The sequence below is a fragment of the Drosophila subpulchrella genome, chromosome 3L (genome assembly GCF_014743375.2).
Source record: "Drosophila subpulchrella strain 33 F10 #4 breed RU33 chromosome 3L, RU_Dsub_v1.1 Primary Assembly, whole genome shotgun sequence".
In the NCBI taxonomy this organism is placed as follows: domain Eukaryota; kingdom Metazoa; phylum Arthropoda; class Insecta; order Diptera; family Drosophilidae; genus Drosophila; species Drosophila subpulchrella.
In genome coordinates, this window is record NC_050612.1 from 22,057,185 (window position 1) to 22,070,896 (window position 13,712).

The 13,712-nt window shown below is 39.8% G+C and overlaps 7 protein-coding genes across 9 annotated transcripts; 5 read left to right on the top strand and 2 right to left on the bottom strand.

The window, feature by feature from the left end:
• The first annotated feature begins 676 nt into the window (after positions 1–676).
• Positions 677–2,180, top strand: LOC119554069. Of its 2 annotated transcripts, XM_037864812.1 has the most exons (4): positions 677–867; positions 1,193–1,702; positions 1,766–1,794; positions 1,889–2,180. In XM_037864812.1, coding segments are annotated over exons 1-3 (690 nt in total). In that variant the 5' UTR covers positions 677–689; the 3' UTR covers positions 1,768–1,794; positions 1,889–2,180. The 2 variants fall into 2 exon arrangements, with proteins under 2 accessions (XP_037720740.1, XP_037720739.1); XM_037864811.1 differs by having other exon boundaries at positions 1,193–1,794.
• Positions 2,181–2,906: 726 nt separating this feature from the next.
• On the top strand, positions 2,907–4,392 carry LOC119554340. Of its 2 annotated transcripts, none has more exons than XM_037865205.1 (3): positions 2,907–3,115; positions 3,439–4,055; positions 4,114–4,392. In XM_037865205.1, the coding sequence occupies exons 1-3, from the start codon at positions 2,938–2,940 to the stop codon at positions 4,243–4,245; spliced, it is 927 nt and encodes a 308-aa protein (XP_037721133.1). In that variant the 5' UTR covers positions 2,907–2,937; the 3' UTR covers positions 4,246–4,392. The 2 variants fall into 2 exon arrangements, with proteins under 2 accessions (XP_037721133.1, XP_037721134.1); XM_037865206.1 differs by having other exon boundaries at positions 3,985–4,055.
• Positions 4,393–4,649: 257 nt separating this feature from the next.
• Positions 4,650–5,236, bottom strand: LOC119554140 (pupal cuticle protein Edg-78E). The gene is made up of 2 exons (XM_037864918.1): positions 5,175–5,236; positions 4,650–5,106 (listed from the first exon to the last, which is right to left on the bottom strand). The coding sequence occupies exons 1-2, from the start codon at positions 5,184–5,186 to the stop codon at positions 4,750–4,752; spliced, it is 369 nt and encodes a 122-aa protein (XP_037720846.1). The 5' UTR covers positions 5,187–5,236; the 3' UTR covers positions 4,650–4,749.
• Positions 5,237–6,116: 880 nt separating this feature from the next.
• LOC119554742 lies at positions 6,117–6,590 on the top strand. Its single transcript, XM_037865766.1, has 2 exons — positions 6,117–6,163; positions 6,218–6,590. The coding sequence occupies exons 1-2, from the start codon at positions 6,141–6,143 to the stop codon at positions 6,453–6,455; spliced, it is 261 nt and encodes an 86-aa protein (XP_037721694.1). The 5' UTR covers positions 6,117–6,140; the 3' UTR covers positions 6,456–6,590.
• Positions 6,591–7,860: 1,270 nt separating this feature from the next.
• LOC119553637 (pupal cuticle protein Edg-78E) lies at positions 7,861–8,702 on the top strand. The gene is made up of 2 exons (XM_037864111.1): positions 7,861–8,150; positions 8,214–8,702. The coding sequence occupies exons 1-2, from the start codon at positions 8,139–8,141 to the stop codon at positions 8,562–8,564; spliced, it is 363 nt and encodes a 120-aa protein (XP_037720039.1). The 5' UTR covers positions 7,861–8,138; the 3' UTR covers positions 8,565–8,702.
• A 1,219-nt stretch (positions 8,703–9,921) lies between these two features.
• On the bottom strand, positions 9,922–11,944 carry LOC119553035 (probable serine hydrolase). The gene is made up of 3 exons (XM_037863097.1): positions 11,807–11,944; positions 11,402–11,568; positions 9,922–10,998 (listed from the first exon to the last, which is right to left on the bottom strand). The coding sequence occupies exons 2-3, from the start codon at positions 11,498–11,500 to the stop codon at positions 10,054–10,056; spliced, it is 1,044 nt and encodes a 347-aa protein (XP_037719025.1). The 5' UTR covers positions 11,501–11,568; positions 11,807–11,944; the 3' UTR covers positions 9,922–10,053.
• A 242-nt stretch (positions 11,945–12,186) lies between these two features.
• Positions 12,187–13,699, top strand: LOC119553036 (probable serine hydrolase). Its single transcript, XM_037863099.1, has 2 exons — positions 12,187–12,503; positions 12,562–13,699. The coding sequence occupies exons 1-2, from the start codon at positions 12,405–12,407 to the stop codon at positions 13,453–13,455; spliced, it is 993 nt and encodes a 330-aa protein (XP_037719027.1). The 5' UTR covers positions 12,187–12,404; the 3' UTR covers positions 13,456–13,699.
• The last annotated feature ends 13 nt before the right edge of the window (positions 13,700–13,712 follow it).

Genomic DNA, 13,712 nt, shown 5'->3' on the forward strand with positions numbered 1-13,712 from the left:
GACCTAACATATTTCTTAAGCGAATAAAACCATTCAAATTGCGAAAACATTTGTTAAAACCATGTGTATGATTTTCATCTGGCAGCCTAAAAGTATAGTTTGTTTAACATGTGCTTAATGGTTGTGCCTTGGATAGGTTCTAAGAAAACTATAGTTTTTTAAAGTGGAGAATGACTACCTCTGATTTATAACTGGCAGAAATTCAAGATTTTTTATTTTTTATCAAAACTGTTTCGTAGATTTTTATTTTAAATTATTACTTGTTATATTTTAAATGATTTCTTTCCATTCATTCATTCTTTAAAAATCTTTACATTTAGTGGAATACAAAAAGATTTATTAACTTAGGCAGTGGAACCATATTGGATTGTTAAAATTGCTTTTACTTCTTGTAAACACCCTTTAATCGCACGGGATTTGCCATGAGCGGAATAGTATTTTTTTACCTGAGAACAGTTCTAGTGTAAAAACAGAGTTGTATTACATAGCTGATAACTACCATTTTAGGGAACAGTTAGGGAATACCCCAAGTGTAAAAATGCTTAAAATCACAGTGAAGTGGTCGTGAGCATATTCGATTAGCGTTGCACATCACAGGGAAGTCTAAGCTGATCATCCCTAGTTTCAGACGCCGAAGCAACGTTCAATATAATTTTGTTCTTCCCCGAATCAAGTTCATTACTTTCGCAATGCCGCTAAGGTTCAACGAGGCACTCGAAATGCTTGTCGATGATCTACAGCTACAGCTACAGCTACAGCAATTTAGTTACGTGGACGATGCAGACGAAATATCCGAGAAGATAAATCAGGAGTTTACCAATATTAATTCCATTTTCAAGGGTACAATCACTAACTTGGACAAGACATGTAAGTTATATTTAACAAATTTTCGCCTGAAATATGTACATACATTGTCCATACATATGTACATGTGAAGGGTAAGAATAAGATTTCGTGTAGATAGGCACCACATCAATTTAATTTCGTTAAACATTTTACCATTATTTTATTCGAAGAACTGCCAATTTGGTTCATAAGAGAGTAAGTCTTACCGAAAATAGTATTTGTACTATTGACCTTGCTTTAAAAATAAATAATAATTGATGTGAATAAAATGAATTGTTTTTGAGTGTGGCTACATATTGATAAACCTTTAAAATATCTTATAAAACATTTTAATACGTTCTTACAGATTTCATCAACGATAATCCTATTCCGAAAATGAGTTGTTGTAATCTTTTTCTTAAGATGCCATTTAAGGTAGAGCCACAGGAAGTGCACATTCCCGGTTCTGATGTTCGCAATGTCTTCAATTTAAAGACATCTGTACATCATCCTGCAGTTCGTAATGGACATGTGATCGGTGATTTGCTAGTCAACCTTTTCCGTTCGGACTTTAACAGAGTTATTGAGCGGATTTCTAAGGTCGCTTGTAAAAGTGGAAAATCTTACAAGCTCTGTTACGATATGGCCACAGATAATGAAAATACAATACAGATATTTACAATTGAAGTTTATGAAGCTAAGCATGATAACATAAGGATTGGTTATGCTTTCTGTCCAGTGTTTAGTTTCTCTGACGATTCTGTCAGATATGTCACAAACAACAATTTGTTCTTTCGTGAAAAGGATTCTGAGCAATTAAAAAAAAGGCTAACCAAATGCAGAATAGTGCATTTTTTGTTGGTGCAATTAAAGATATGTAAATATATTCCATCGTTCATAAATATTGATCATATATTTGGACTGACCTTCTTGTCTCCAGGAAGTAATGCCGGTGATATTTTGATTGAGGTGAGTGTTTTCCCGGAGTGCAAACATTTTCACATTTTATTTGTATATGTATATTTATAACATTTTATATAACACGTACATAAATCGTTTTCAGTTTATAGGTATGACCATTCCAATAACAAATAATCCAGGACCCTTGATATCTGTTTATGGCAAATTGTTGCAGTTTAAGCAATCAGACTCTGTTGAAATGCCAGAGCTAAAGGGACTTTTTGGATTTAATTAATATTAATGGCACAATTGGACGATAAGGAAGCGAACATTAATATGTTATTCGTTACAAAAGGAATACAGGATGACAAAAAAATAACGGTCCTATCTTTTTTATACTAATGATCGTATGATAATGATAATAATCTATAAATAAAGTATTGCATGCATATGCACATTCAATTTACTTTTAATTTTGAATAAAAAAAATAAGAAAAGAAGTGTCGTCCTCTGTTTCAAACCTCAAAAAACATCTACAAATTTCTATAGACACTGAAAAAAATTCTTCAAGATTGTGGTCGACAGGCAGACTTGGGCGTTAGAGGGGGTGTGATGCTCCGCTGAAAAAAAATGTGCTGCTTCAGAATCCCTAGAATCTGTATGCGTAGTACCACCATTCTAACATGGATAGATCGACTTGGCTAGTGGTCCTAATCGAGAATATACATACTCTACATTGTTGGCTTCCTTCTACCTCATACATATGTACTTTCCTATGAATACAATACAAACGGTTGGGTATAGGTTAAGGTATTTGAAAAAATAAAAACAGGTTGTAGAAAGCTGAAAGCCTAATTTCAATTCATTGGCTAAAAAGTTCCCGGTGTGTAGTTGATATTTTAAAAAGCATTTTGTTTATTGTTGTTATTATAATGTAAATATTTAAAAAGTGAAATTCATAATAACAATGCAGCATTCTGTAATATCAATACCATTTATATCGCCACAATTAAAAAAAACTATTTATATAAGGTTATTTATTTATATAAGCTTTACCGCCGAATCAAGTGACTGTGATTTCGATAACGATAATCTCCTAAGGAACAGGAAAAGTCCATCTCTAATTTCAGAGAATAGTGCAGTAGCGGAAAAATTTTCCATTTAATTGTGTAGTTTCCCCGAATCAAGACAAAGGCGGACTAAAAGTTTAAAATGTCTATTGACTTCAACGAGGCACTTGAAATGCTGGTGGAAAATATATCAAAATACATTAAACCTGATCAGCAATCATATATGCAAGATGCAGCCGAAATATCCCAGAAATTAAATGATGAGCTCATCAATATAAATTCTATTTTCAAGGGCTCAGTTTATAAATGGGATCAAACATGTAAGTCATATTTCTTGGAAAAAAAGATAATCAGCGAAACTGATTTGGTTTCAAGTTTTGTTTGTCAGCGCTCATTCAGTCTGTTTACTCATCAATAGGCTTTGATCCATTCGATCCCCCAACAAAATAAATATTTTCTGCATATACATAAGCAAAAAAGTAATACGATATAACAGTTTGATTTATATTTTCGATATGCTTGATACCATAATCATCAGCTTTGATGATTTTACATTCCCGAGAAGCATATACATACATATATAAAATAGATTTTAAGATGTTAAAGATATAACAATTGGTAATTTTAAAATTTACCTAACTAGATATGTTCAACTGTAAGCCATATCCCAAAACGCATGTGCCGATTTTGTGGATTGACATTCCATTTGGGGTAGAACCTCAGAAAGTTTCCGTTCACCTCGATCCAGGATGCAGATTGTTTAATCTTAAGACGGTTGTAAATCATCCAGTCGTTCAGAATGGATATGTGAGCGGGGAAAGACTGCTCAATCTGTTCTATTTGGATTTGTACAGAGCGGTTGACAGGATGCACATTTCTATTTGTAAGAGCGGAAAAATATATAATATATCGGCCAACTTCCTTAAATCACGTGCATCAAAATTTGAGATTGTTGTCAAGGAATATGGGAAGGATGGGTTGGAGGAAAATCCGACAATAATTTATAAGTTTCAACTCGTGTTTAACTTCTCCAACGATTCTGTCCTGTATTCATACATGAATAACCACTTTCACCAAGTTGAAAAATCCAAGGTAGAAGCGAGTGGAAGGAAAAGCATTAAATTGCTGACCAATGCAAAAACATTGTTGCTCCAATTACAAGTTGCAGATAAATTCCTTACTGTTCCAGCTATAAATTTGGTACTCGAAACTTGTGTTGATTTGCGTGTGGTTTCAAATACTGGAGATGTTTTGCTTTCGGTGAGTTCACGAAGCTTTAAAAACCATCAATAATTTCTTAATTCTTTTTAAATATTAGGCTATAGCAAGTTTAATACCGTTGAGCGAAAGTTCCGGGACCTTGATTTACGTCTTTGGAAAATTACTGCAGTTCAAACAGTCGGACTCTGTTCAAATGTCAGAGCTAAAGGATCTTTTTGGTGTGCACTAAAAATTGAAATGGAGTTTAAAAAAAATATGAGTGCAGCATGTTTTCAGGCGTAGTTAAATAAGAATAAAGTTAAGAAATGCATTCCCTATCTCAATATTCAAAATATCGAAGCCAAAAAAGTAGAGACACAAAGATTCCTATTACGTATTGGACTTGTAAACATTGTTTATCATTTTATTTTTCTTATTTCTAAATTAAAAAAAAATGTAGATCATGTTGAAAAAAATCGTAATCTTTAATCGTTTTATTTTATTTTTTCAGCTTAATAAAAATGATTTTAATATCGAAAATGTCTGGATATTCCTTAGATGGTGCAACTAAAGAGCGGATACGAAATGGTATGCAAAACCTTCTCCTTTCCCAATATAATAGATACAATGCAATTTATCTGTACCGACGTTCTTTATTAACGATAACTATTGGAATAACGTCCCTAAATAACAATGACTGGCTGCAGTTTTTGATCTCGTGTTGCTGGCATGGGACAGCTGTTGCTGCTCCGGATTACTGCTGATCCTTCTGGGCGGGCGCCGGGGGATGGGTGCGGATGTATTCCAGGGCGCGCAGGATGTAGGCTGGAACGGGGGGCGGAGTGGGCAGGTGGTCGCCCACCGGATGGTAGCCCTCCTCGTCGGCCGTGTAGGTCAGCGAGATGTGCTCGCCCTCGGGCGACACATAGGCCACGGCACCGCGGGCGCCGTTCGGATTGCCCGCCTCCTGGACCTGGATGCCATTGCTGGTCTCGTAGGCGAACTGATAGTTTCCCTCGGCGTCGGTGGCATCGTTCTGGAAGCTACGGATCTGGGCATCCTTGTTGATATTGTCGGCGCAGGCGCAGCCGATGAGTGCCAGACAGAAAAGCTTTACGAAAATAACATGACAGTCAGCAGGGATCGACCGGAGGATGAGGAGCAAGTCCTTCCACTTACATATTTGTACATCTTGTTGGGGATTTCGTTGGGTTTCCTAAAAGCTGATGCTGTGATGATGCTGCTTGCAGTGCAACTGTTTAATTCGATCAGCTCAAGTGCGTCTTTTATATGGATGAGATGCGACCCTTGTCTTTAGTTGCAGGCAATCTAAACGGGTTTTTCGGAACCCGAGGACCCGAGAGGTGGCTATAATTGCCAAAAACTTGTCTTATCATACCTCCAATAATGGGAACAGTAACAATAACAACAATGCTCAGCTGAACTATTGTTAAAATACATGAGTCATTTGCCAACAATTTATATTGTATGCTTTAATTCGGTTTCAGTTTCGGTGGTTTCGGTTTCGCACGAGATACCACTAAATGTTAAATTACAAACAAATAAAAACTGCTGTTTAATGCGGTCTCGGCTCATTCACAAACCGTTGGAAATTCCCCCCACGAGTTGAAGATTTCTTGTTACATCTTTCAATTGGAGATGCGCCCTGGGCTCGAAATGGCTTCCAAATGGAGTGGCAGGTGCGAAATGCCCTGTGCCCCTGGAAAGCTGTTGAAATCGGATCGGAGATATGTGTGGACAAGGTCACCTGGCAGCATGTCACCCGGAGCGCCGCCGAAGATCGTCCAGCTAAACGAATCCAATGTGTGATCTTCTGATACCCTACATTTATGACTTTAATTAATGGTTCACTTTGATGTTCGGCGAATTGATTAATTGCCAACGGACTAAGCGATAAGTTTAAACAAATTAATACATACCTCAGATCCGCACACGAGATTTTTGGTTTTGTTAGCGAAGCAAATATAAAAATTTGTGTTAATTGTCGAGAATAATTTCGATCAACAAGGAAGTTTGCAAAAACCTGTATGCACTGGTTTTTAAAATATAGTTCACACCCATTTATAGGCCTTTTTTTAAGAATCTCTTGCTACACAAATGACTCCAGGATCTAGACGTCAGAAAATGTTATATTTTTCCCAACTCAGGTAGAACAAGGGCATCGTTGTGGAAACATATTAATCTATTGGGATAATCCTTAGGTCTTTACGGTGGATTTTCCTTCTTGTTGTGATTTGTCTGGATGTTGAGCCACGGCCGATTTTCAAAAACCATTTCCAAACTGAGACCAATAGCAAGAATGTCATCATCCCAGAGGAAAATATTGTGATCAAAGAAACGATACCTGGATACATTGTATTCAGCCTGCCCGATGGAGGACATATACGGGTGATATACCATGTGGATAAGTACGGATTCTATACGGAAACCGTGGGATAACATGTGAAATGCTTATTTGAGAGTATTATTGAAATGCAGTCCCAACTGCATCTATAAATGGAAACAAGTTGTATAATATTTCAACGAGACCAATTTGTATTTCAGATTTTAAAAATAAATGGAACCATACGCAAAACTTGATTAAAAAGTTGTCTAGAGACCGTTATAAAACTGCTGTATAAAGTCCAGTGACTTTGCGAAAGCATCTATGTATACAAAGGTAATCATATTCCCAATTTGTTTATATTTGTATGTGAATTTGCATATTTAAATTTCTGGCCACTTTACAATTCAAATTTTAGTGAATGTTGCCTTCTGACGAATTCGACATGGAACATGGTTAGGGCTTGGATACAGATAGGCCGGCTGAACTAGTTTTCCAGATCAGGTGGAGCGACGATTAATGGGCATTTTATTAGCTAGGGTGATAAGTGCGTTTAGGCCTAGGCAATTTATTATTGTACAGCAAATTTGTATGCTAATGCGCTCAGCTTGCTGAGATTTTTTGGGAATTTAAGAATTCCTTGATGAGCAAACAGGTTCTCCGCCTGCGCTCATCCCAAGCCAAATGGCCAATGAAATCGAAATTGAAACGAATGATAAATTGGATTGAATTAAATTAACTCGGGCACGAGTGGCTGCTGCCCCCTTCCAATTTCAGGTCCGTCTCTGAAGTAACCCTCAATGGGCGAATGTCACAGTCACATGTGCCATTACCATTGCGAAAATCCCAAGCCCCCAAAAGCTAACCGAAACTATTAGCCATTAAGTGCAAAGTCAGATTGGTGATTACCGCAGCCAAGGCAGATGTTGATCCATCAGCAACAACCACTCGGAATGGGTTCAGATGCTTCACGATACCCTTGCTAAGGTTTTCATAATTTTGATCAGAGGTTTGATCATGGTATCATCAATCGATAGATTGTTGGGACCTTCTTAACTTTTGAGATTTATAGGGACTTGTTCTTGGTGGTTGCTTCTTTAAGGTAGTACAGATTCAAAATTCTTGTGAAGGAAACAATTGAAGTGTGAAATAGGCAACATACATAAATAACATAAAATTATAAAATATGATTAAGATAGTTCTTAATGAATAGATACAATGTAGTAAATATCTGTTGTTCCAAACAAACTTAAAAATATTTGTTCCTAATAAAAAAAGAAAATTGATAATATCCTTAGTGTACAGTTGAAACCACAATGTCATATGAAGTGTGGCCAGAATCGGATCGTAAGATCGATCAATCATCAAGAAAATAATTTCCGGAGTTATTCATATGCCTCGGGAAGTAGCAATTTAAATAAATAAAATGTGGTTTGGCAAAATGATCATGCTTCTTGGTAAATCCTTCTATATTGCAACATCTGGCGAGGGTATTGCGCGATCCGGTGACCAAAGCCAAACCTCCTTTCTAGTTTTTTTTATTATTTTTCAGCGGCTGCGCTGAATTTTATTAAAGTCGATCGGTATGCTGCTCTTTGCCGAAAAAACACACAAACGTATTAAGTTTGATATTTAGTTTGGAGAGGCTGTTTGGAGTTCAGAGCCAGATTAGAGACGTCAGCAGTGGCGACGCCAACGCCAAAGTCGTCGCTGCCGTTGGCTGGCTATAAAAGCCACCGCCTGCGAAGATCAACCAACCAGTGTGGATCTTACCATATACCAGCCCATCAACAAGCAAGATGTTCAAGCTAGTGAGTAGACTTAGTCAGCCCGGAAGGATCCAGATCCAAATCGTGATCGTGTAACCGTTTCAGACGCTCTGCCTCCTCGCCGCCCTGATGCTGGCCAATGTCCATGCGGATAACATCAACAAGGATGCCGTGATCACCCGCCAGGACGTCGACTCTGCCGATCCCGAGGGCAACTACAATTACGCCTTCGAGACCAGCAATGGCATCCAGGCCCAGGAGTCCGGCAACAGCAATGGAGCCACAGGAAACAGCAACTACATCTCCCCCGAAGGCATTCCCATCTCGCTGACCTACATCGCCGACGAGAACGGATTCCAGCCCCAGGGCGCTCACCTTCCCACCCCTCCACCAATCCCAGAGGCCATCCTCCGCGCCCTGGAATACATTGCCGCCCACCCACCACAACAACGTTAATTCCGAATTGGATACCCCATTTAAAGCCTAGTCAGTGCTTTTGCTATAATGAGTTATGCCTAGTTCTAAAAAGTCTGTAGATAAACCCATAAAACAAAACAAAAAAAAACAAATAATACTTTGAAAAATTCCATCAAATATACCCACAGCCATGCTGATCATTTGAACAGAGCTAAGTTGGTTTTAATTATGGTAATAGGCAAAAAATGCGGTGTACTGGATTGCAGCTTGAAAGTCCCGCCGTCTCATTTAAATTCATAATATTAACCCTCAAGTTGCATAAAATTTATATTATCTTATATGTTTTTGGAGCGTCACACAGTCAAGCTATAATTACTTTTAAATGCGGGTTTATATTCAAAGACGCTAATGAATGAATTTAAAAACGCTGTCAGATTATGTCAGAATGTCTTATATTTCAAAGCCATTCCAATGTGCCTCATAAACTATGGTTCCCTTATCAGTTCATTCATCAAAATAACATCTGATTTAGGAACATATATCCATCTTGTTTTTAGGTGTTTTTCTAAATTAAATCAATACTTCTTGCATGTTGAATGTGTTACCATTTAAAGACAAATTAAGCGGCTGTCCAAGATCATTTATCACACTGCGAACCAGACCCAGGAACTGACCAAGGCAAAAGAAAAAAACTCAGCAGAAGCAACACGAGTGCAGACGAATGTGGAAGCCGCAGGGCCATCAACTTATTTGTCTTCTTTTCCCTGTTGCCTCAGTTTAGTTATTTTTAAAAATATATCTTTTAAAAAATCATTTCCATGTAAATCCGACTGAGGCTGACCTCCAGAGCGGGCCGACAACCGAAAACGATGATGTTTCCAAGAAAGAGTCTAGAAAATGATGCAACAGCCGGCTGGGATTTGGGAAACTGGTTTGCGGGTTATTAACACTTTCGCTGCTGGGATTCTACTTGGAGAAGATGTAGGTCAACTACTCGTGATCGAAAGACAAGTTCCTTTGGTTGATGGGGACTGAAAAATGTAAGCCTAATCACAGTCAATCATAAAGAAATCGTTACAGTACAATTTAGAGCTAATAACTTTTGAAGGATATAAAATTCTTTATCTTTTTTTTTTTTTGATATTTTGAACTATAAATTATAGAAATAAATTAAACTCACGAAATGTTTTTCTTGGTAAAAACTTAAATTTTGACCCAGTTTTGAAATGTCAAGGCTGTGTATTACAATAACCATTTAAAATGACTTCTTCCCAGTTTGACAAAAATATGTTTTGAAATCCATACTAAACGCGCTTCCGAAAGGGTTAAGTTGTACGCATAACCAGTTTTCCGGTATCCTTCACGACTTCCCCATTAATCGGAGTCGAACAACCTCTCGGCATATGTACATTGTGTATTTATAGCAGAGCCGAGTCCTCTGCCGCGATCACATAATCAACAATTAAGTATAAAAACCTGTGCAATATGTGCACAATAAATAAGCTCCATTTACCATTGTATGTACCGTCTAGAGCTTGCTCTCCTTCGCCTCCTTGACTTTCTGGCGGGATGCAGCCACGGCCGCCGGTCCGAAGCGCTGGATAAAGTTGTTGACCGGTGCGATAATGGCCTCCGGGTCGTTTATGTGCACATGGTGCGAGCCATTAACCTCCAGATACTCGAAGTTGGACTTCTTCACCAGCACATCCAGCACCTCGTCGTAGTACTTCTTGTCCTCGAAATAAGAGGACTGGGCGGCCTTGATGAACAAGTAAGGACATGTGATCCGATTGGCCATCTCCACGCACAGCTCCTGGGAGCCAATGGCATAGTTGTAGAACTTGAGGCGCCGATCGCGGCAGAAGAAGTACTTGTCCGGGTACTTCTCCGACTTGCCAATGTTGCGGGCCATCAAGTGCTTGCAATGCTCCTTGTTCACCGAATGGAAGGTGCCGATGTACACCCTTTCGATAAGTTCGTCGTAGGTGTAGCTCGGCGGCTCGTTCTTGCTCCGATTCCTCTCGTCCTCGCGCAGGAACTCATCCAGTCGGGTCTCCATGGTCCTTATAACCGAGGGATACGGACGCTGATGGGGCTTCAGGGCATCTATGCCAATAATCATATCCACTTTGTCTGGAAAGACAGCGGCGAACACAAAGCATATAATGGACGACATGGAGTGTCCAACCAGGGAAACCTTCTCCCACTTGTACTGCTTCATGATCAGCCGTATAACATATAGATTATCCACTGAGTTGTAGTAGCAGCCATCGGGCAGTCGGGAGGATAACCCGTGGCCAGGAAGATCGATTGCGAGGAAGGCCACATCCGGCGAAAGCAGCGGCATCAGGCGATCGAAGGTGCCCGCGTTGTCCTGCCAGCCGTGAAGACCCAGAATCGGTTGGACATTCTGTGGGCCGTACCATTTGCCAGATATATGTCCCCACGGAACCGTAATGCTGATCTCTGAGAACTAAAAAGATAGAGAATCATGTGAGACTCGAAAATTATTAAGGGAAACTGTGAAATCTAAGTGTATCTTTACTTTTTTGATCGTGTTATAGTATTTTCTACTTTAGATGTTGGACGATGGTTCTTCATAAACTTTAAGGAGTCTTTATCAAAATCAAAACAGCACGTTCGCTTGTTTTTTAAAGGTAATGGTTTAAAAATCTTTTACGGTTCTGAGAGATATAAGCAATTTACTTAAAATGGTATGGAAAGGTATGTAAAATCTGTCAGATACATATGGAACTTTGTCAATGTATCTAGTTTTAGAATACCATCTGTTACATTACTTTTCAAGTTTCCTAGAACTACAGTATTCAACCCCCTTGCAATAAGAGTTGCAGCGGAGTGGTTCAAAGTACACTTACTGGTCTAGTTGGGGCTTCGCCAGTTAAGTCCCCTGCATGTCGATAGCGCTGGCCCAGATCATTACCGGTTGTGCCACTTGAGTTGTCGTCCGAGTCCATTTCTGCTTGAAAACCGAATGAGCTCCGATTCCAAAGTTTAGCTAATTTCGGTGCTTATCAGTAGCGACCTGTGGAGATTAGCAGGGCGATTAGTTAACAAAGGCGAAGATATGTACATAGAAAATCCGAAAGTAAACATTAAAGAGAAATCATGAAAAATATATAAATTTATTATAATATCCGAATCGATGCCGGCGCCTCAATAAAGGTGTCAAAGGTCAAGGTGATCTCCTTGGCGAATCATAGCTCACGTTTCCTTCTTGCCGTGCCCTTAAGCAGTAGGTTTCACTTATATTTGTTCATCACCTTTTATTAATGGTACTATCTTTAGTTATAAATGTATTTAATGTTAATAAATCGCACAACAAAACAGGTGAAAACAGCGAGCAAACGAGAAATAAACAATTATCTACAGCTGTTCATTAAACTTGAGAATGGGCGGCAACGTTTATGCGGCGAGAATATAGTGAAGTTTAAATTTGTTTTCTATTAGCTTATGACATTTTATGTAACTTATAGTCACTTCATAATACCTAGATGGCATCAAAACCAGATTATACAAATTTACATTAAACATAACTAAATTGATCTGCTTTTTATTTACTTTAGCAAAGTTCTCGAACTTTCTACACATAAACGAAAACTCAGTGTTGGGAAACGCACGGAACAAGTTTTCGACCAGTGTTGATGTTTGCCAGCAGGCACCAGCGAATGATGACCAGGTTAAAACCTTGCTGAAACATAGTTTACTCAGATATTACGTACCAAGAACAAAGTTCATCTGCCAGAGCTGCCTTATCGCCATCCATGTGTGGTGAAATCACGGCCAGAACATTAGTCGCGCATAGGTCGCGGTAGAAGAACGTAGCCATTACCCAACGAAAAAAACAAATCTTACGTCAAAATGAAGGTGTCAAGGAGTCTTCGCCTGCTGAAGCTGCTCCCGAATGTCCGGAACGCCAGCAGTGGACCCACCAGACCCCTGAAGATCGTCACCAAGCATGTAGGTTCCACTGTCCTTCTGGTTTTTGCCTATAATGACCTCGACTTTCGCCTGGCAGTTCGACGAAATTAGCATACCCGTTCCATGGGGACACTTAGCGGGAAAATGGTATGGACCCAAGCACGTGAGGCCCATTGTGGGCATGCACGGCTGGCAGGACAATGCCGGGACCTTCGACACTTTGGCTCCGCTCCTGCCGTCGCATCTCTCCTTCCTTTCAATCGATGCCCCGGGACATGGACTCTCCTCGTGGCTGCCAGCTGGCTCTTCCTACCACTCCATCGACCTTGTGCTGATCACTCGACGCCTAATGGACGAGTACAATTGGGACAAGATCTCCATACTGGCCCACTCGATGAGCTCCATCAATGGCTTTGTGTTCAGTGCTCTGTTTCCCGATAAAGTGGATCTGTTTGTGGGCCTGGATGTACTTAAACCGCCCGTTCGGAGTTCCCGCAGTATTGTGGATGCCCTGGCCGAACGAATTGAGTCCACCTTGAAGCTGGAACGCCGCCTTAAGAGTGGCTCAGAGCCACCCTCCTACGAGTGGGATCAGTTGGTGACTCGGCTGCACGAGGGCTCAAACAAATCCGTATCTCTGGATGCCTGCAAGTATCTCCTGCAACGGAACTGCAGACCCTCGACGCACGAGCCGCACAAGTATTACTTCTCACGCGACAACCGACTTAAGTCTTCGCTATTCTACACGCTGCACCAGGAGGTTCCCATGGAGATGGCGCGCAGGATCAAGTGCCCGCATCTGTTCATCAAGGCCCTGCAGGCTCCTTACTACGAGCGCAAGGAGTACTTTGACGAAGTATTGGCGGAGCTGCAAAAGAATCCCCTGTTCGAGTTCCACGAGGTTGAAGGAACCCACCATGTGCACCTTAACGAGCCGGAAAAGGTGGCGCCCATCATTAACTCATTTATCAACAAGTATCGGCCCTTATGAGATCGGCTTTCCATCGACCTGGACATATAGGCATTGTACAAACTAGTTGATCGGTAGACTACTCCTAGTGATAAATTTCCCCCTGACGCGGATTGATGATATTGACTGGATATTAGACGCAAATCAATCTCAACAGTAGAAAATACCCAAACAAAGCACATTTGGTTGCTTCTATTTAATTTATTATGTACAATCGATACCGGCAATAACATTAAAGTTAAACACTACATTACAAACTTCAAAATACACATTTTGAG